The 23,270-nt window shown below is 43.1% G+C and overlaps 1 protein-coding gene across 1 annotated transcript in view; it reads left to right on the top strand.

The window, feature by feature from the left end:
* cbwd (COBW domain containing) overlaps window positions 1–23,270 on the top strand; it is a 78,786-nt gene that overhangs the window by 11,117 nt on the left and 44,399 nt on the right. Inside the window, exons 5-7 of the mRNA XM_067983262.1 lie at window positions 6,530–6,621; window positions 14,507–14,566; window positions 18,468–18,505. Of these exons, the coding sequence (XP_067839363.1) occupies window positions 6,530–6,621; window positions 14,507–14,566; window positions 18,468–18,505 (190 nt within the window). The remainder of the gene's footprint in view (window positions 1–6,529; window positions 6,622–14,506; window positions 14,567–18,467; window positions 18,506–23,270) is intronic.

The following is a 23,270-nucleotide window of genomic DNA, read 5'->3' as shown; positions in this document are numbered from 1 at the left end:
CCTGAGGATTGGGAGTGTTTTAGAAACCAGCAAAGGACGACCAAAAAATTGCTAAAAAGGGAGAAAATAGAATATGAAAGTATACTAGCAGGAAATGTAAAAACTGATTGTAAGAGGTTCTACAAGTATGTAAAAAGGAAGAGAGTAGCAAAAGTAAACGTTGGTCCCCCTAGAGGCTGAGACAGGAGAAATTATAATGGGGATTCAGGAAATGGCAGATGCATTAATCAAATATTTTGTGTCTGTCCTCACAGTAGAAGACACAAAAAGCATCCCAAAAATTGTGGGGAACCAAGTGGCTAATGAGAGTGAGGAACTTAAAGTAATTATTATCAGTAGAGAAAAAGTACTTGAGAAATTAATGGGACTAAAAGCCGATAAGTCCCTTGGACCTGATGGCCTACATCCGAGAGTTTTAAGAGGTGGCTGCAGAGAGAGTGGATGCATTGGTTATGATTTTCCAAAATTCCCTAGATTCTAGAACGGTCCCAGCGGATTGGAAGGTAGCAAATTTAACACCGCTATTCAAGAAGGGAAGAGAGAAAACAGGGAACTACAGGCCTGTTAGCCTGACATCAGTTGTCGGGAAAATGCTGGAATCCATTATTAAGGAAGTGGTAACAGGGCACTTAGAAAATCATAATATGATTAGGCAGATTCAACATGGTTTTATGGAAGGGAAATCGTGTTCGACAAATTTATTGGAGTTTTTTGAGGATGTAACCAGCAGGGTAGATAAAGGGGAACCAGTGGATGTAGTATATTTGGATTTTCAAAAGGCATTCGATAAGGTGCCATATAAAAGGTTGTTATGCAAGATAAGGGCTCATGGGGTTGGGGTTAACATATTAACGTGGATAGAGGATTGGTTAACGGACAGAAAAGAGAGTAGAGATAAATGGGCCATTTTCAGGTCAGGTTGGCAGACTGTAACTAGTGGGGTACCGCAAGCAGTATAAGCAGCAGTATGACTATGAAATGTAAATCTATATATTTATTAATTTAGGATATGACAGAAAGTGGAACACAACTTGAAGTCGGATGAGTGAAAGACATCTTACTTCCACCATTAATCGCTAGAGCCGTCATTGCACCCAATTAAATTGCAGCACCTTTTAATAAACTTCAAAGTTGCTATTTTTAAAAAAAAATTATTTTATTTGTTCATGGGATGTGGGCGTCGCTGGCGAGGCCGGCATTTATTGCCCATCCCTAATTGCCCTAATTTTTATTCAAATGAACCTGTTACAGCTGAGAAAGTAAAACACAAAATGCTGGAAACACTCAGCAAGTCCGGCACAGCGAAAAGTCAACCTTTCAAACATTGCCTTTAATCCAAATCAGAAAATATTAAAGATGAACAGCTTATAAGAAGGAACAGAGCGAGAGAAAGGAGAGAGGGGAAAAAACACACAGAAGAAAAGAAAAAGATGAGCTGTATAAAGTGGTTAGGGGCTGATCAGGACATGGTTAACTGACAGAAGTGATAATGTGAGACAAAAGGAGACATGATGAGAGAAATAAAAGACATAGATAAGACTCGGAGAATGTATGAATAGTTAGAGCAGGTTAAGCAGGAGAGGGGAGTATGAAAACCTGATTCTAGTGGGCCAGGAATCTGGTAGAAGAAAAAAATAAATTAACAAGTAAGGAAGTCTTTGGTATCCCAGTACCAGGCTCCACCCCGTTTCAGGATGTGGGAGGATCATGGAACCTCTTCTTGTCATATTCTAGGTTGTCCGCCACCTTTCTCAACAAGGATGAGACAGGGCCACAGCGCTTTGCTCTGATCTGTTGGTTGTGGGACAGCATAGCTCTGCTTAGAGTCTTCTAGTGTTTAGTGTGTAGACAGCCATTTATGGTAGCTTCACTAGGTTCATAGCCCATACAAAGGTGCACCTACTGCTGCTCCCAAGATGCCCTTCCGTAATGCGTATTGCACCAGGCCTAGTCTCCTGGCATGATAGACATCCAAGTGCGGGCCATGAGGGCGAAGATGATGTGGAGGGGTAGTGCACCACGGCCAAAGTAAGTTCCTCACAAATTCCTGTTGTAGGTGGGGGTGGAGGGGTGTATAAGAAGATGGTTGGTAGTTGAGTAAAGAAGTGGAGAGTTATCTTTTGGTCTCCAGGATTATCGTGGTCTTGGAAGAGGAGGGTGAGGCCTGATCGTGCTTGATGTGGTCCAGCCTGTTATGGTGAAAGACGGTTAATTAAATCTGTTGTGCGTGGGAAACATCCAGATCTGTACCCTTGGGCTTGAAAAATATGAAGATGGGATCCTAGGGGTGAATGAGCAGCATGGTAGATGGGAACTGTTTTAGTGGGGACTGGGGCAGCTGAGGTGGAGGAGAGAGAGTGGTTTACAGCTGATAGCTTTCTAGGCCACACAAGTCAACCACATTGAGTGATACCAGAGTCATTTGTAGGCTGGACTGAGTGTGGGTAGTAGCCCACATGAGATTTTCCAGCTGTCTCCTGCTTTTTTAACATGTTGCTGTGACTGCTGCTGTTGAAGCGCATGTTGTTAAAACCTCAATATAAGCTCTCTGATGAAGGGTATTGTGTAATTGTCTAACCTCAAAGAGGTTTGATGTAGTCGGGTCATCTTGGCTGATGGGCTATACTGTAAGTGTTGCTTTTAAGTTCTAAGTTTAGCTTCTAAGTTTTGTTAGTTTAGAGTAATGCTGTTCATTGTCTGAACTGTGGTGTATGTTAGCGCTGTGTAATGTCTGAACTGTGGGGCGTGTTAGCGCTGTGTAATGTCTGAACTGTGGGGCGTGTTAGTGCTGTGTAATGTCTGAACTGTGGGGCGTGTTAGCGCTGTGTGATGTCTGAACTGTGGGGCGTGTTAGCGCTGTGTGATGTCTGAACTGTGGGGCGTGTTAGCGCTGTGTGATGTCTGAACTGTGGGGCGTGTTAGCGCTGTGTTATGTCTGAACTGTGGGGCGTGTTAGCGCTGTGTGATGTCTGAACTGTGGGGCGTGTTAGCGCTGTGTGATGTCTGAACTGTGGGGCGTGTTAGCGCTGTGTGATGTCTGAACTGTGGGGCGTGTTAGCGCTGTGTGATGTCTGAACTGTGGGGCGTGTTAGCGCTGTGTGATGTCTGAACTGTGGGGCGTGTTAGCGCTGTGTGATGTCTGAACTGTGGGGCGTGTTAGCGCTGTGTGATGTCTGAACTGTGGGGCGTGTTAGCGCTGTGTGATGTCTGAACTGTGGGGCGTGTTAGCGCTGTGTGATGTCTGAACTGTGGGGCGTGTTAGCGCTGTGTGATGTCTGAACTGTGGGGCGTGTTAGCGCTGTGTGATGTTTGAACTGTGGGGTGTGTTAGCGCTGTGTGATTGAACTGTGGGGCGTGTTAGCGCTGTGTGATGTCTGAACTGTGGGGCGTGTTAGTGCTGTGTAATGTCTGAACTGTGGGGCGTGTTAGTGCTGTGTAATGTCTGAACTGTGGGGCGTGTTAGCGCTGTGTAATGTCTGAACTGTGGGGCGTGTTAGTGCTGTGTAATGTCTGAACTGTGGGGCGTGTTAGCGCTGTGTAATGTCTGAACTGTGGGGCGTGTTAGTGCTGTGTAATGTCTGAACTGTGGGGTGTGTTAGCGCTGTGTGATGTCTGAACTGTGGGGCGTGTTAGCGCTGTGTGATGTCTGAACTGTGGGGCGTGTTAGTGCTGTGTAATGTCTGAACTGTGGGGCGTGTTAGCGCTGTGTGATGTCTGAACTGTGGGGCGTGTTAGCGCTGTGTGATGTCTGAATTGTGGGGCGTGTTAGTGCTGTGTGATGTCTGAACTGTGGGGCGTGTTAGTGCTGTGTGATGTTTGAACTGTGGGGCGTGTTAGCGCTGTGTAATGTTTGAACTGTGGGGTGTGTTAGCGCTGTGTAATGTTTGAACTGTGGTGTGTGTTAGTGCTGTGTGATGTCTGAACTGTGGGGCGTGTTAGTGCTGTGTGATGTTTGAACTGTGGGGCGTGTTAGCGCTGTGTAATGTTTGAACTGTGGGGTGTGTTAGCGCTGTGTAATGTTTGAACTGTGGTGTGTGTTAGTGCTGTGTGATGTTTGAACTGTGGGGCGTGTTAGTGCTGTGTGATGTCTGAACTGTGGGATGTGTTAGCGCTGTGTGATGTTTGAACTGTGGGATGTGTTAGCGCTGTGTGATGTTTGAACTGTGGGATGTGTTAGCGCTGTGTGATGTTTGAACTGTGGGATGTGTTAGTGCTGTGTGATGTTTGAACTGTAGGGTTACATATGACTTATCGAAGTGACAAATGACATCCCATGTGACTGTGACCATGGTAATCTATCCCTCCTCATCCTTCTCGACCTGTCTGCAGCCTTTGACACGGTTGACCACACCATCCTCCTCCATCACATCTCCACCATCGTTCGGCTGGCTGGGACTGTGCTCATCTGATTCCATTCTTATGTATCCAGTCGTAGCCAGAGAATCATCTGCAATGGCTTCTCTTCCCATTCCTGCACCGTGACCTCTGGAGTTCCCCAAGTATCTATCCTTGGCCCCTTCCTTTTTCTCATCTACGTGCTGCCCCTCATCCGAAAACATGATGTCAGATCCCACATGTACACTGCTGACACCCAGCTCTATCTCACCAAAACCTCTCTCGACCACTCCATTGTCTCTCATTTGTCACACTGCTTGTCTGGATGAGCAAAAACTTCCTCCAACTAAATATCGGGAAGACTGAAGCCATTGTCTTCGGTCCCCGCTACAAACTCCATTCCCTATCCACTGACTCCATCCCTCTCCCTGGCCACTGTCTAAGGCTGAACCAGACTGTTCACAATCTTGGCATCCTATTTGATCCTGAGATGAGTTTCCGACCACATATCCATTTCATCACCAAGACCGCCTACTTCCCCTCCATAACATCACCCGTCTTCGTCCCAGCCTTAGCTCATCTGCTGAAACCCTCATCCATGCCTTGTTACCTCTAGACTCGACTATTCCAAGGCTCTCCTGGCTGGCCTCCCATCTTCCACCTTCCATAAACTTGAGCTCATCCAAAACTCTGCTGCCACTATCCTAACTCGCAACAAGTCCCGTTCTCCCATCACCCCCGTGCTCACTGACCTACATTGGCTCCCGTCCAGGAACGCCTCGATTTTAAAATTCTCATCCTTGTCTTCAAATCCCTTCATGTCTGGCCCCTCCCTATCTGTAACCTCCTACAACCCTCCGAGATCTCGGTGCTTCAGGTTGAAGACATTGACTGTTCTGACGAAAGGTCTTCAACCTGAAACGTTAACTCTGTTTCTTTCTCCACAGTTGCTGCCTGACTTGCTAAGCTTCTCCAGCATTTTCTGTTTTTTATTTCTAATATCTCTTTATGTGGGTCGGTGTCAAATTTTGTCTGATAACGCGCCTGTGAAGCGCCTTGGGATGTTTTACTAGGTTAAAGGCGCTATGTAAATGCAAGTTGTTGTTGTTGGGTGTGTTAGCACTGCGTTTTCTGAACTGTGGGGTGCATTAGTGCTGTGCATTGAACTGTAGGGAGTGTTAGCGCTGTGCGTTGTCTGAACTCTCGGGGGTTATGCTTGCAGTGCCACTATACATTAGTAACTATCTCTGCATTGTTCAGCCTGACAGCCACTGACTGGATCAAATTATAAACAATTTTACAACACCAAGTTATAGTCCAGCAATTTTATTTTAAATTCACAAGCTTTCGGAGGCTTCCTCCTTCGTCAGGTGAACGATGTGAAAATGGTTTCCTATTTTGTGTGACGTGTACACATATTGAAAATCAACACCTATTCAGGTGGTGTAGCCACTGTTTTTGACTCTATTTTAAATATCATTTATTGATTTTAGCCAGGGGCGTATAGTCAACCACCTGAAACAAAAGAGAGCAATCACTGAAGATTTACAATATTAGATTAGAGATGGGGACCTGGGGATGGTACGGGGGGCGTGTAATTGGCTGAGGAATCCGGCAAGGCTGGGAATGTGGAGGCCCTGCCGATCTTAATGGCAGGGCCTCACTAGAATATTGATGGGCCGCCTCCCGCCTGGAATCAGCTGACCTGATCTGCATATTTAAAACAGGACCCCGCTTCCTTCCTGCGGGTGTCCTGCTCTCCTGCTCAAAAGAGCAGGTTGGTATGGGGACATGCTGGTAAGCAAGCGAGATCAGTGGGGTTAACTGACACCCGTTATTTTAACTGCCCCGCCTGGTTTCCGTCACGTGGGGACAGCTAAAATCGGAGCTGAGGTTTCAGACAAACCAGTCTGGGGCGCAGACCAGCATTCCATGATGCAATAGAGACGCTACTGCAGTCTGATAGATTAGTATCGGTTGTGTTTTTTGTGGCTCTAACAGTAAATATTAATCGGAAACCATTCAGTTCCTCCTCTTCTGGTGTGTTTGAAGATGATGCAGCAAACAAACAAGCCTGCAATAAAGTGTATGATGGAATCCACTGTGTTAAAATCATGTGCGTTTTTGAAGTTTCCTGAAGAGCCTTGGACAGCCCTGGATGCTAAGATTTTAAAAAATATATTGTTCCCCCTAGAGACAATGGTTTGAAGGCCATCGAAAACCTCATGCAGAAAAAGGGCAAGTTTGACTACATTCTACTGGAAACTACTGGATTGGCTGATCCAGGTAATGGCGCATTAAAACAAGAATATAGCAGACAATAAAAACAGAAAATGCTGGAACTACTCAGCAATTTAGGCAGCATCTGTGGAGAAAGAAACAGTTAACGTTTCAGGTCGATGACCTTTTGTCAGAACTGGCTTGCTGAGTATTTCCAGCATTTTCTGTTTTTATTTCAGATTTCCAATATCCGCAGTATTTTGCTTTTTATATAGAAGACAATGGCTGAAGACGTTGGCTGATTTAGTTATCACATCTTCTGTTCGATCCAGGACCACTGATTTATTCCCACCCTCGCACAATTTTTTAAAAAGTTAAGAGTTGGGTAAAAGAAATGCTTTGCTGTTGGATTGTGGTCTTTTTAAGTGGCTTCAACAATTATGATCTACTTACCTAATTAATAAATATTATTTCATTTTTTTGGTCACAATTTGCAATCCCAATTTAGACTGTTACAATGGCTATTTGAGACAAGAAGTATTATTAGGGTACAAAATGCTGTTGGCAGTGTTATCGTATGAATGCTTAATGTACTTGTATCAAATTCCTTTCGCTATTTTAACTGAGGTTTATTTCAAGTAAGTTAACACCTCCATTAAAATAGCAGAGCAATGAATTGGTATGAGTGCATTAAGCATTCAAGTGATAACAGGGCTAACAATTTCTACTATATGGTCGTTTGCTGAACTATTGGCTGCAGAAGCTCAAACTATTTGCCCATTTCTTCCTGCTAGGGTGCACTCCACTACATTAGAATACAGATATATCTTGAAAAAATATCTTGAAAATTGAGAGGTTCTGACTATGACCGTAGGTGAGATCATAAGCAAGGGGCTGGAGAGGGAACCAACTTCATTTACTGATTACAGGCTTCCAAGGATACTTTTTAAACCCCTTCCATCACATTTTATAATCATTGAAATAGAATCATAGAATCATAGAAGTTACAACATGGAAACAGGCCCTTCGGCCCAACATGTCCATGTCGCCTAGTTTATACCACTAAGCTAGTCCCAATTGCCGGTACTTGGCCCATATCCCTCTATACCCATCTTACCCATGTAACTGTCCAAATGCTTTTTAAAAGACAAAATTGTACCCGCCTCTACTACTGCCTCTGGCAGCTCGTTCCAGACACTCACCACCCTTTGAGTGAAAAAATTGCCCCTCTGGACCCTTTTGTATCTCTCCCCTCTCACCTTAAATCTATGCCCCCTCGTTATAGACTCCCCTACCTTTGGGAGAAGATTTTGACTATCTACCTTATCTATGCCCCTCATTATTTTATAGACTTCTATAAGATCACCGCTTAACCTCCTACTCTCCAGGGAAAAAAGTCCCAGTCTATCTAACCTCTCCCTATAAGTCAAACCATCAAGTCCCGGTAGCATCCTAGTAAATCTTTTCTGCACTCTTTCTAGTTTAATAATATCCTTTCTATAATAGGGTGACCAGAACTGTACACAGTATTCCAAGTGTGGCCTTACTAATGTCTTGTACAACTTCAACAAGACATCCCAACTCCTGTATTCAGTGTTCTGACCAATGAAACCAAGCGTGCCGAATGCCTTCTTCACCACCCGATCCACCTGTGACTCCACTTTCAAGGAGCTATGAACCTGTACTCCTAGATCTCTTTGTTCTATAACTCTCCCCAACGCCCTACCATTAACGGAGTAGGTCCTGGCCCGATTCGATCTACCAAAGGGCATCACCTCACATTTATCTAAATTAAACTCCATCTGCCATTCATCGGCCCACTGGCCCAATTTATCAAGATCCTGTTGCAATCCTAGATAACCTTCTTCACTGTCCACAATGCCACCAATCTTGGTGTCATCTGCAAACTTACTCATCATGCCTCCTAAATTCTCATCCAAATCATTAATATAAATAACAAGTAACAGCGGACCCAGCACCGATCCCTGAGGCACACCGCTGGACACAGGCCTCCAGTTTGAAAAACAACCCTCTACAACCACCCTCTGTCTTCTGTCGTCAAGCCAATTTTGTATCCAATTGGCTACCTCACCTTGGATCCCGTGAGATTTAACCTTATGTAACAACCTACCATGCGGTACCTTGTCAAAGGCTTTGCTGAAATCCATGTAGACCACGTCTACTGCACAGCCCTCATCTATCTTCTTGGTTACCCCTTCAAAAAACTCAATCAAATTCGTGAGACATGATTTTCCTCTCACAAAACCATGCTGACTGTTCCTAATCAGTCCCTGCCTCTCCAAATGCCTGTAGATCCTGTCCCTCAGAATACCCTTTAACAACTTACCCACTACAGATGTCAGGCTCACCGGTCTGTAGTTCCCAGGCTTTTCCCTGCCGCCCTTCTTAAACAAAGGCACAACATTTGCTACCCTCCAATCTTCAGGCACCTCACCTGTAGCTGTCGATGATTCAAATATCTCTGCTAGGGGACCCGCAATTTCCTCCCTAACCTCCCATAACGTCCAGGGATACATTTCATCAGGTCCCGGAGATTTATCTACCTTGATGCGCGTTAAGACTTCCAGCACCTCCCTCTCTATAATATGTACACTCCTCAAGACATCACTATTGATTTCCCCATGTTCCCTAACATCCATGCCTTTCTCAACTCTAAATACTGATGTGAAATATTTATTCAGGATCTCACCCATCTCTTGTGGTTCCGCACATAGATGACCTTGTTGATCCTTAAGAGGCCCTACTCTCTCCCTAGTTACTCTTTTGCCCTTTATGTATCTGCAGTTCATTTTGCTGGAGTGCTCTCCTTTCTTCCCAGAAAAATAATTTAGGATGCCCAACTGCCCCCACCCCCAAACTCACACTCAGACCAACTTTGGACAAGGGATATCTTTCCCCATGGGCAGACCCACTCTATGACATCATATTCAAGAAGTTAGAGCGGCTGTGTGTCAAGGCCAGGAGAATCAGGCAATGTGGCTGAGGATAGAAACCCACTAAGTACGACCCTCCCAGTAGAGGGTCTTACAAGGACCTTTCTGAGGAGCTGTGCTTTCAATAGCTGTGCCTCTCCAAGGATGCCATTGGGTATCTCTGCCAACTTCATCAGGGCGATTTGCAGACTCGTTCCACTGCTGCAACTGCTCTTTGGCAATTAAAGTGACAATAGCTCTCAACTTTTATGGTTTCGGATTCATCTCGGCTGCCTCAGGGTATGTGTTCAACATTAACTAAGGTGCTATCAGGGCATGTAAAGTGCAGGTGACTGATACCCTCGTTCATAGAGCAGCCGAAATAATTCACTTCGAAATCAGCCTCAAACAGCTTAGGCACAGAGCCAGGGACTTCTACAGGATAGCAGGATTCCCAAGGGTGCCAAGATGATGCACACTTGGCACTGGAGGTGTCAACTGAGCAGCTGCTGACACATGTGAATAGGAAGAGGTGCCGTTGCCAAAACGTCCAGCTTGCTTGTGATGCAAACCAGACCATATTCTCACTTGAGGCATCAGAGTATAGTTTCTGCAGTACGTCTTCGTTGACTCATCGACTGATCGACTGCAGCCGCAGCATCTCAGCTTCACCTTCTACCCACCCTACCAGATGACACCACAGAAGACCTCTTTTGCCCAATAGGACTTTGCCATGAAGTATCACTTGAGTGAAGACGTCCATCTCAAATGACTGTTTCCTTTCCAGAAAGATTGTCATAACCATAAGTAACAAAAGACAAGATAACTGCACAGTTTATTCCAAACACAACGGTTCTCTTATTTATAGGGAAAAAAAATTGTTCCTATTGTTTCTTAGCACCATGCTTCCCCCTCCTGCCTAACTGTGCCCATCATTCTCCTATCATGGTGCTACATCTAACTGCTCTGAGAGCCTGTAGCGTGAGAGGTGGTTGGCTCCTCATGCTGTACAAAGGGGTCATGAGACTGACCTGACCTTGGCTCGTGATGGCTGGCTCCTGAGAGGGAGTCGCTGCTGGCTGCATCTCTGGAGGGCGCTCCTGGGCTGCCTGGTCTCACCCACCACCATACACAGACCCTGAGGGGTACCGTCGGAGTCCTGGCATGTGCTGCTGCCCAAGAGTCGGCAATATAGGCACAATGAGCCCAGCCGCCGCAATTCCACTGGGCACTGGATCTGCAGCCCCACTGGATGGCTTGTCTAATGGCAGCTATCAGATCTGTCCAGCCCTGAGACACGACAGTGACCATGGTCTGGAAGCCATGATCAGTGCTGTGCTCCAATCTGCAGTTCCTAATAGGGCACTCCCTATTTGGCATGGCTCTAATTAGGAACAGAGAGAATCGAACTTTCAGATTCTCTATCTGTCCTGCTTTATGTTAGTATTTCAACTCACAATGCCACCCACCTCAGTAATAACTTGAAACTTGCACCTTTTACTCTGGGGGAAGGGAGAGGGAATAAAATCTATAAATCTGTGAAATAACTGGAGGAAGCTATTTTTAAAGCTTTTTTAGGGGAGGGTGGGAATTTATTCTAGTAAAACAAAGGTCTGATTTCTTTTTAAATAAGAAAAATATTTTGAGATTTTATTGGCATCTTGGTTATTCCTCATGTAGAACCTGACAAGTGGAAATTCAGTGAGTAATTGTCATGCTATGGTAAGTCCCCTTAAAATAAAACACATTGATTTGGATTCCATAGCTTGCAAATCCCATTTCACAAAATAGGAAAACTATTAGGCTTTTGGAAAAAAATCAATACAGATCAGGCAGTCATTAGAGCCTTTGGGCTGTGTTCTATCTCGGATGAGCAAGCATTGTAAAGAACTGACAGATCTTTCGTTGTCGACAGGGAATGACGTGCCAGGTCAGTATCTTGTCAGTTCAGGTAGAAAGGTTTGGACATTAACAAAATGAGTTCAGTTATCATTGTTTTATTTCCCCCAAGTATTTCATTCTGTCAGCCGGACATGTCATTATTCTTCGAAAAATAAAAATACTTTTCATTTATCGCCTGCTCTTTACCAACAGCTGTCACCTCAGCACATGTCAGAAAAATATGATTTTTAATGTCAAAGTTTGCTTTTTTTTATAGCTACGTAATTCCTTTGGTCTGAATATAGTCCATTTAATTTTATAATCCAAAACATTTTATATCATTCACTCTTGATTCTTTTTGTTTTTATACATTGTAGCATTTACTCATTTCAGTTGGGAAAAAAATGCCAATTATTTTTTGTTGCAACAGTACGTTGCCCTTGAATCCTTTGGAGTATTGTCCATTTTTTTCACGTGAAGATACAACACTGGCCCAAGCTTCATTCTCTCAATCCTAGAAACTGCTTAACCAGTTTTAGTACCGACATGAAAGTTAGATACCTCAAACAGAAGCATGCAAATCAGTATAAAACGTGTCATCAGCGAATTTAAAGAGAGCTATCAAAAATCACCATTTAATGATATTGCCCCAGGAATGCTGCAGAGTTTACTTGGAGTTCCCATTTTTGTAGAGTAAACATTTTGTTAGAATCAAGGTGCTCCATTTGACTGCTGTGTTCCAGTCCCAAAGGTGGCTTACATTTCAAAGTCTGTTAAATAAAATGCTGATCAGTTTCATTAGTTCTCATCTGTTTTGCTAGATGGAGCATCCATCCTATGGGGGTTAACAGTTGGGATAGCATCCAGTGCCAAAGAGATCCTGTCAGCTGTGGCGTCGAGCAGATGTGTCAGTGGAAAGTGTAGAGGTGAAAAATTATGTGTAGGGAAAGAATATTATGAAGTGTTCAGGAAATGTTTGTTAAACTGTGTGGAAGGAGGATATATAGAATTCTTTGGCTATTTTTTACATCTTGGAAAAGTCAGTAAAATAATGAATGGTGTATTTGTAATGGATAAAATTCTGTCATATTTCTCTCTCTCTCTCTTCATTCAATATATATATTATATATATAAAGCACATGGCAGAGTGATGTAGATGTGGAGGTTATATTTCTTATATTTCATCATTCCTAATGTCTGGGCTGGCAGAGTTGGCTTTGTTCTGTACAAAAGCCAGCTAAGTACCATTATATCTTTACTGTTGATGGTCATACCTAATTGTCTGCCCCAAACTCCAGTAACAAGGTACTCAGGATTTCTGGAGCTCGGGGTTTATTGACAGCCCCATGCTCAGGCAGAGAAATGTATCCAGCTACCTTCTCCCAATTCATCAGCCTATGTGAAGATGGCAAGTAAAGGCTCTGTGAGTGTAGACTAAACCTTCTGTACAAATTTTTTGTGATATGGATGCTGGTCCAGGTTCAGTAGTATTACATGAGTTAGAAGACATCGTGTTCTTTATTATTCTTGTATCCAAGGAGGTGCAAATTAAATGTTTTGTGAAAGCTGCGATGTTAATCTTTTGCTACTGCTTAATTTCTTGCTTCAAAAAACTTGATTCTTGATTTATATGATCAGTCTTTTGTTATTCAATGGCTGAGAATGTGAGAGGACTCGAATGACTTCCAGTGACAAATTACAGTAACAAGGGTGGCCTGTTTGACCCTAGACTGTGTTACATTACCAGATTTTGTGCATAATTAGGTCATACTTTGGCTTGTAGGGAATGAGGACTTACGAGACTTGTCCTTGGCGCTGACACAAGCACAAAATTCATAACGTTTTCTGAGTGAAATGGGAGAAAATTCAATGTTACACGAGAACCCAGTGAAAAGCATTGTACACTTACTCACTTTACTTTAGCATTGATTATAAAGTAATCTCAGATATATACCCGTGTGAAACTGGTTTTCTGACTTGGAAGTCGGCAGGCGATCTGAAACCTCAGAGGCATTGAAGCTCAGGGATAATCTTATGTTACTTTTTGCACCAGGTGCAGTTTAATTACAGCTTGGTACCAAACCATGTTTTAAAAAAAGTGCCTAGTTGTCCCATGGAAACTTTTCGCACTTTTTCATTGCTTTAGTGTTGACAGAGAACCGTTGCTACAGTCCATGTTCTGCCAACACTAAAATTTAACTGCCTAGTGAACAGAACTCTCCACATTCTTGCTTCCATGCATACGTGTAGCTCCTTTGCCATCAGCGGACTGCAATGTAGGTGCTGGCAGTGTAGCTTGAGCCTGCTAACTGTGTGCGGCACTTTTTGGGTACTGGTTCACAACCAGTATCTGCAACATAACGACACCCGAAATCTCTCTTACCAACCACATCAAGGTGTAGAGCAACTCTGTATCATGACTTATGGTGCATTTTCTGCCACGGTAACTTTCCTAAATGTAAGCCATTGCGTTGTCACAAGTTTTGAAAGTTAACTTAAGCACCTGAAGAATCAGTCAAGATGTGGGACACATAAGATAAATAATGGGACTCCATGGTTTATGGAAAAATGAACCACCTGGCAAGTTAGGTGAGGTCAGCACAACTCACTTATCCTTCCACCTTGTAATTACGCATGTCACATTATTTGATGGTTTACTTGTCTGTAAAGCACTAGCACCTTTTTATTTGTCCTGGATTCACTGTTGGAAATGTGAACGGTTGACTCATTATTGGTAATTTTACAGGCACCCCTGCCAATGTGGAGCCTCGCTAATGGCAAGCAGGGATCAGAGAGCCTGGGCTTTCCTATTAGTGTCTTGAGTCCGTCAAATCCTCTGTAGTGGCAACAGAGCCTTGTACAATGATCCTTAATGTGTAAATATTTAACTCTGGGAGAAAAAGAGAAAATTCAAGAGCCGTATAAATAGTACCACTCTTGTGTGCCTCTAGAGCTGCATTGGCTCAGTCATGTGAACAGAAATAGAAAAAATAATGTTCAAAATGAGATAGGAAATGAAAATAATTGAAGTAATCATTGACCTAATGTGGAAACATTTTGTTACAATGCAACTGCATTTTTATAATAAAAAAAGTAATAATGTTCTGTTGTCACTTAATTTCTTCTCTTTTCCACAGGTACTGTTTCCACCATGTTTTGGGTTGATGCAGAATTAGGGAGTGACATTTACCTTGATGGTAGGATTTTAAACTATTTCTATACTCATTTATTGTAAATAAAACTGAAATACTGTAAGTTTTAGCCTGAGTAGTGAAGGCTACAAAACTGCCTCGATAACTTAGTAGTTGAAACCTCTGCATAAGATCACTGAGCCCATTCCATGTGGATTCTTCTTTTGATTGTCGTTCTGTTCTTCATCTTTAACCTTAGCATCAAGATACTAAAAAACATTTCTAAAACTCTTCGGAGTATTGGGGTATTTATCACTGATTTTTGCCTTACCATCGTAAAAATATTTATTTGTAGAATGCTGAATAATATGTCACAGTACTCTGCAGCTAATCCTGGTAGTGATATTATTTGAGGAAGAAATTATCCCATCATATATGTGGCCACATACCATTGACCCGTCACCTGGAAGGGCCGGTAATAAGATTAGGGTCGAAACCTCCGGTATTGGTTGGTGCTTATTTGATGTTGCAGATAATTGATGTACGGTGTTTCAACTACGGATTCGTTGACTTTCTCAATGACTGCCAGGAAGACTGGCATTTGGGGGATGAAGAGGATTGACAGGCCTCTGGTTCTGTGAGAGAACCCTCTTGTCAATTACTGCTGAAGGCCAAAGATATCAGTGACTCCAAAACTGGAAGGAGAATTAGAGTCACCATTTATTATAAAAATTTTGATCTTGGAATGTAAATGTAGAATTTCAAGCAGCTTTAAACAGGAAGGTTGGAGGCAACTACAGAACAAAAGGAGAAGCAGTTTAAGATAACCTGTTCTTGTGGCTGAAATGGCCAGATTAACCTGGCCAACAAGGCCTAGAGTACAGATGGGCACAAGTGAAATCCAGCCCAATAAAATACTGATTATGGTGAAGGAGGTGGCTTGGTACTTGGACTAAAAAGAATCCCTTACAACTACTGCAAGATGCCCTCTCCATTGTTGGTTGTCTTCTTGAACCTGTTGAGGATTGCTTAGTGTCACCAGATTATCCTGAAGACATGCCTTCAAAACAGCACTCAGCTATATTCACCATTTTGTTTGATGTTGAGCAAAAGACCTTTCTGCTGTGTTGACAAAATAGCTGATGTATTCTGGCAGTAAATGGGCTTCCCAACATCCCAGTTCAAAAAGCTGTAGTGCTTGGATTTCTTGTTTTTTTGAGCAGTCTGCTGTGACCTGGCATGCAATACATAATGCAACAGGGTGGACATTTGTCAATCATGATTTGATCTTGCTAATACATGCAGCTGAGTTTCTCAATTTTATTTTGGAAGTAATGGAATTTTTCCTGAATGTCCGTTGACGTGATCAGTATCAGCTTATTATTTCTAAATAGGTTAATCTACAGAGTGCATTCTAACCGGATGACATAACCTGGGATACGATATTTTGCTTAACCTTCATTTGGTTGTGGAGTTGTTGATTAAGTTGCAGCTGAACCTATGTTTAAAGGGGTGAAATTATTTGAGAAGCAGATTCTCTCTGTTCATTTATGGATGACTTGCTATTGTTGGATACATGAGTGAACATTATGTGGTACATATGGAAGAAATTAGAGGAACTTGCAGAATGCACAAGAATGTGGTTCAAGATTATGAAATCACAGCCTCGTGTTTGTTAAAAGCAAGGTGAAAGAGAAAATATTTGAACTAGAGGAGGACATGATTTTAATGGTGAGACAAGTGTCTATAGACACCATAGGTTGAGATAAGGGGTGGGATGGTTGTAATAAATGAAATTAGGAAAAGGAATCTGGACGACCTGGAAGAGGGATAAGGTGGTAGAGTGTGGTTGGTAGAAAAATAGAATAGAACACATTGTGGGGGGTGAAACTAATGAGGATTATTTTTCTCATTGTTTTTAATTCCTTGCCATTGGCTGTCAATTTGGAACTTTGGATAATTTATTACCATCACTTTATAACATTTATAGCTTATTGTGTTCACATGTTCAGATAGCTTGTCCAATGGGATATATACATGCTGATATAAATTTTTTGAGCTTTTGGCAAACCACTTGGCAGAATGGCTGTATAACTGCAAACAGCAGGTATAGACCGTCTGGCAGACTGAGTAGGTACCAAAAAAGTCTTGCGGCAGTGTGTGACTAGATGATGAAGGTTGATCTGAGAGGTTATTAATCAGCACTCAGATTTGATGAGATGGTCTCAGTTGAGTGTGCAAGTGGATTATATCTTAGTTGATTGTACCTTGGGACAACCAGATGGAACAGACCAGTGACAGGAACCTGATCATGAATGTGGAATTGATAATGGACTGCGATGCACAAGGACGGAAGGTGTTGTTTGCTGGGGAGGCTTCATCTTGCTTTTTGTGTTGAGACTTCTGAAAGCATTGCAGATATTGGATGGCAAAGACGTGTGGTCTGATAACTCCGAGTGCACTTTTGCGTGAATGAATTTGAAAGGAAATTGAAGGTGCATCAGCTAATGGGGAGCAAGCAGTGTCTGTATGCTGTTGACCTAGTACTTAAAAGGAATCAAAACCATCATCAGTGACAAGTTGTACCCATCTGATGACAGGACTGGTCAACATGCTGGTTCAAGATGTTTTTGTTGTGCTTATGAAGCAAATTCCTTTAGTGTGAACTAATGTCCACATTTGAGAAGGGATTTTTTCCCTCCACTAAACAAACTGCCTTATTTATGATGTTCTAAACATTGCAATTGCGTCTTGTTAGGAATTACCCTGGAACTGTTGTTGGGCTGAAAAGTGGCAAGTAACGTTTGTGCCATACAATTGCCAGGCAATGACTAACGAGAGAGTCTAACCACCCCCCCCTTGACAATCAGTGGCATTACCATTGCCAAATTCCACACCATCAACATCCTGGGGATCAGCATTGACCAGAAACTCAACTGTATCAGCCACATAATTGCCATGGCTACGAGAGCAGGTTAGAGGCTGGGTATTCTGTGGTGAGTGGGTCACCTCCTGGCTCCCCAAAGCCTCTCCACCACCTACAAGGCACAAGTCAGGAGTGCAATGGAATTTTCTTCACTTGCCTGGAAGGGTGCAGCTGCAACAGCACTCAAGAAGCTTGACACCATCCAGGACAGAGCAGTCTGCTTGATTGACAGCCCATCCATCACCTTAAACATCTACTCCCTCCACTACCAGCATACCGTGGCTACAGTGTGTACTATCTACAGGATGCACTTCAGCAATTTGCCAAGGCTTCTTTGACAGCACCTCAAACCCACGACCTCCACCACCTAGAAGGACATGGGTAACAGGTTCACATTATCACCTCCAAGTTCCCCTCCAAGTCACACATCATCGCACCCCAAATGCGACCACTGATTTGCGCACAAACAGCAGTGAGATAAATGAGCAGATAATCTGTTTTAGTGGTATTGGTTGAGGGATAAATGTTGGCCAGGACACCAGGAGATCTCACCTGCTCATCTTCGAATAGTGCCGTGGGATATTTTATGTCCAAAAGATGACACCTCCTACAGTGCAGCACTCCCTCGGTACTGCAATGAAGTGTCAGCCTAGACTATATGCTCAAGTCTCTGGAGTGGGGCTTGAACCCACAACCTCCTGGCTCAGAGGTGAGAGTGCTACCACTGTGCTAAGGGAAATGGCCGAGATTAACATTCTGATATTTAAATCAACTCTGCTTGATAGTCAAACTTCTTGTAATTACAGACAAAGCACTTTGTTGAGGAATGCGTTGCAACAGCAAATATAGTTCTTTTTCTCATATGGGATGTATAGGGGCCAGAAAATAGCATTCTTCGAAAGAGATTCAGAATTTATACTTGTATAATTTTCCTGTGTAATTGCACTTTCATATTTTAAAATGATTGGCATTTCCATTATATAAATGGACCATTAAATACTGGCATGAAAAGAATTCAAAATATTTGTTTCCCCCCTGCAGGTATTATTTCTGTTGTTGATGCGAAGTATGGAATGCAGGTAATATTTCTTGTTTTTAAAATTCTTTGAATTGTTCAAACTTTCTGGGTAATGGAAATTCAGAAATGTATACCTGTCTTGCTCCCAATCATCATGATTTTTTTCTTAGGTTGCGGACTTACAAGTGTACAACTTAATGCTTCCAAAATATTGTTATGATGCCTATGGTAAAATCCAGTTTACAGCTCACAACAACAGGTGCTTGATGGTGACCTCACCCTGTGAGTAATTGAGCCATAGAAATCAGGAAGGGCCTATGTTTGATCGAAAGTCTGTGCTGGGTTAGCTGATCTCAGCCAGAGTAGTTTTTGGGATACCACAGTTGGCTTCAGTGTCTTTGGGTAATCTTTGCACATTGAGTGCCAGTTCCACTATCCCTTCTGGCTGCTTGTTCAAGCTGAACTTAATGGTGCGTGACCTCGGACCCCAAGTTGAGCTATAAACTCCATCTTCAATCTGCTGCCAATATCATATACTTGCACGTCTATAACATGGCCCACCTATGTCACTCTCATTGCTACTGAAACCCTTATACATGCCTTCTTCATCTCAAGGATTTACTTTTCCAACACATTCCCTGCTAGCTTCCTGGCTCCACCATACATAAACTCCCAACTGATCCAAAACTCCTTTGGCTCCTGTCCATTAGGACATTGGGTTTAAATGTTTATTCTCATATGCAAATTCCTGCAGGCATGGCTACACCCTGATTGTGTGCAGTTTTCTCCCACTCTATGTCCTCGGCATGTACCCTCTGCTTTTCCGACTCTGGTCCATTCTTTGTGGCCCCCCCGTTGCTCCATCATTAGTAGCCACTCCTTGCACTCTAGAACTCTCATTCCTAAACTCCTCCACCTTGCCACCACTCACCCACCATCAAAATCCACCTCTTTGACTGCACTGTCTGTCACCTCAACATAACTTCTCTCCCACCTACTACTTGGTGTCCCCTGATCTCCTTTAAAGTGTCTTGCGCTGCTTGTTGCGTGAAAGACATTATACAAGTATAAGTTTTTTTGGTTTTGGAGAGGAAAATCATCTGTGGTTCCCATTCATGATTATTGTCCAGTGACTTCTGATATGTGTGTGCGCGTGTACACGTCAGGTGAGGATGCCTTCTACAGTCAAATAGTTTGGCAACGCTCACTATCCAAGCTCTCACACGAATTATGGTCGGTGGTACTTGTGGAAATGTATCCCAACAAAGAATCCATGCTTTCTGGAGAGGAGGGCAGTGGAAAACATCGGTGAGAAAAAAAATCCTTACCTTTTGTGCCTCTTTTAAACATTGTAAATATATGAAAATTGGCATGACTTGTCTACATCAGTTATGGAATTTTCAGTCTAAACTTGTGTCCCCCCCATCTGTTATATTTGTAGTTGTCTGTGATGCCTGGGCATGGCGTCTAATAGGGCTTTCCTGCTTAGCATGTCTTGCCTTTGTCATGCTTGGTAATTCCCTGTTGAAATGCTGGGCTTGAGCCTGCCTGCAGATGCATTCTCTGGCCACTAGGTGGCTCTGCAGCAATTCTGCCTCCCCAAAATCCTCAGTGGCAGGCATCTTGGTAAAGATGAGTTCTGAGTCTTTTTGATACTGTGATTCTTTTTTTGAAGCTGAAATTTTTAAATTTTGTCATCATTGCCCAGTAGGCAATGCTCATCCTGAAATAAGCTTCCCATGGCATGTTGCTTTCCTGTCGGCTATCTTCCCCAGCTCACTGGACTCCTGGTGCTCCTTTGGTGCCTGGCCTGGAGGTTACCACATTGATATGTAACTTGGCGATTAGCCCCACAGTCTCTCACTGAATATGGAATAGGGCATCTGCTACTGTCCCTGATAAATGCGCTGTGGCTGCATGCACTGATCTTTACTGTCCCAGTGAGGAGAGAGAGCCCCAGCTCGTTGCCTCCTCCTGGCCTGTGACCACATCCACTGGTGTTGCTGATGTGGCTTTGTAATGCACCCCATGCTAGCGGCCCCGATAGAAGGTGTTTCAATGAAGGGAATGCAAAATTTTCTCTTGGAAACTTGGACTCTCTCTAAAGCATTACGAGATACAGGCGAGCGTACATCGTTGTACCACACGACTACCAGGATGGTAGAAGTCGAACTAGTGAGCTTTTTCGTCTATCAATTTCTATGTTGCTATCTTGTTATTTGTAAGTGGACATTCCTCTCCAGATGTCTGCTGTGGATAGATTATGCAGTTAAGCCTTTTCTCACGCACTATCAAAGCAACTTTGTAAAACTGTCTTGTCGTTTCACCATCCTTGCTGCAGTTCTCCCTGCCCACATTGGGGTATTTTCCCAGGCTTAATATCCCTGCTGCTAAAGTTTTCCTTTCCTCTTCCTCTCTCTCTCTCTCTCTCTCTCTCTCTCTCTCTCTCTCTCTTTCCTTTCTCTCTCTCTCCTTCCCCTTCCTTCCTCCCTCTCTCTCTCTTCTTCCCCTTCCTTTCTCTCTCTCTCTCTTTCTTTTTTTTCTCTCTCTATTTTCCCCCTCCTCTCTCTCTACCTCTCTCTTCTCCTTTTTCTCTCTCTCTTCTTCCCCTTCCTCTCTCTCTCTCTCTTCTTCCCCTTTCTCTCTCTTTCTCTCCCTCTCTCTCTCTTCTCCCTCCTCTCTCTCTCCCTCTCTCTCTCTTCTTCCCCTTCCTTCCTCTCTCTCTTTTCTTCCCCTTCCTTCCTCTCTCTCTTTTCTTCCCCTTCCTTCCTCTCTCTCTCCTTCCCCTTCCTTTCTCTCTCTCTCTTTCTTTCTCTCTCTCTCTCTTCCCCCCCCTTCCTTCCTCCCTTCCCCTTCCCCTCTCGCTCTCTCCTCTCTCTCTCTCTCTCTCTCCCGCTTCCTCTCCTCCCTTCCTCTCTTCTCCCCTCCCCCCCCCTTCCCATTCACCATCCATTATACTAAGTGATGTGGACTTTAGGCTCCGCATCAGTTTCCTGCATGGCCTGTTGGCTGATCTCACGTGATGTGGGGTGAGGGGGGTGGGGAAGGAGAGGAAAAATAAGCCAAGATTCCCATTTCTGATTACTATCCAGCAAGTGATGATAGCATGAAGAATTGGGCAAGGTACCGGAGAGGGCCAGTACTTGTGGAATAGTACTTGCAAGAGTGAGTGCCTTGAGGAAGGTAAGAAATGGGTGGAGGGGAAAGGGGAGAAAGAAATGAAAATATCTGACAAAGTGCATACCTGATCCTGTGCAAGTCTCAGTTGCCGTTCCATTAGAAACTTGTCTTATTGGGCTCCTGATTAAATGCTGCATTGTACAAGTAGGCATTTCCTAGTTACCTGATTCTACTAAAATGTTATGCAGGCTTGTTTTGTGTGGTAACAATACAGTCACTGACTTTTTATAGAAGAAATATTTTCAAAGGCACATTGACAGTTCCTTTATTTATTTGAAAAGCAATTGTTAATTACACATGTAGACCAGATGAAGTTATTTCATACATTGCATGGCCCAAGTTGAAAAAATGACACATTGACAGATTTACAGAAAGCTGCTGCATTTCAATTATGGCTTGAAATATCTGGGCTTTTGTTTTCTTCTCATTTGGGGATGAAAATTTGGCAACATGTCCACCTCTGTAACTCCTGATGCTTGACCTCTGCCAGTTACGTACCGTTTAAATAGTTTTGATGCCACTACAAGCGATGACACATCAGTAATAGGCAGCAATTGGAATGTGTCATGCTTCACGGACTGGGCCCATCACAGCTGAAGCTGCGAGAGCTGCTGTGTGGTCAGCCAGTTAAATTGAAACTGAAGTGGTAATTGAAATCAGGGCCTATCACGGTAATGGGATTGTCACCTAGTGATCTAAAATATTAATTTCCTAATCATGGACAAATGATTGGACAAGCGCAAATGCCAGCTTTTGACTCCAAGGGCCTGACATTTAGGCCAGAGCCACAGTTCTTTTGTGATTTGGCTTTAAAAACTTGGCAACATTCAATTGAAAAGAATTAATGAACAGGGAATTATAAAAAGAAGGTCAGGGAAAGGTGTTTTTTTATTTTCTGTATTGATATTGCACAAGTTGTTTTTGATTATTTACAGCGAAAAAGGCATGAAATGAATTACCACTTGAATTGCTACATAATAGAAAGTCAATGAGGTTATATTCAAGGGTCAAATGGCTGGGGAAAGTTTCTGTCATTATAGTTTGCTGATCTTTCCAGCAAGAATTTATAAAACAAATTGTTAGACTAATGCAATCAATTTACAATGTTCTTCTTTTCTGGTTAGGTGATTTAAAAACGAATTAGATAACCTGATTCTACACATTTTTGCTACCTTGGTAGTATCCTCCATCATAAAAGTTTCTTTGTTTAGTTGTAAAATAAAATATCTCCACCCTTTAACAATACTGCCATTGTACAAAACCTTTGACATGGGTGCTGCACCACAATTTATGATATGCCTGATCATAGTATCATAGTTCCTTTACTTTTTGCAAAAGAGATGTTTTGAATCTGAGATGACTTGTGCACCTTCATTCTGTCCTTACCAAGTAAAGAGTTAAGAGCTGCCTGTCCCATCAGCTCCCAGTCAATAAAACTCTCGCCGCTGTCAGAGGGTGATGAGCGGTGCTCAGTGCACCTGTTTGAGCATGGTCCCGCCAGCCCACCTACCAACTCCACATCGATGGAAGTTGTATAACCTGTGTCTTGTTTGAGTGATCTGCATTTTTGTGTCTACAGTTATAATTTTATATGTGTAAGTGGGAGGTAAATTAGCAGTTTATTTTATTCTAGAAACTCGTTAGTG

Source organism: Heptranchias perlo, chromosome 4, assembly GCF_035084215.1.
Source record: "Heptranchias perlo isolate sHepPer1 chromosome 4, sHepPer1.hap1, whole genome shotgun sequence".
Classification (NCBI taxonomy): Eukaryota; Metazoa; Chordata; class Chondrichthyes; order Hexanchiformes; family Hexanchidae; genus Heptranchias; species Heptranchias perlo.
This window is presented reverse-complemented; position numbering and strand designations above follow the sequence as displayed.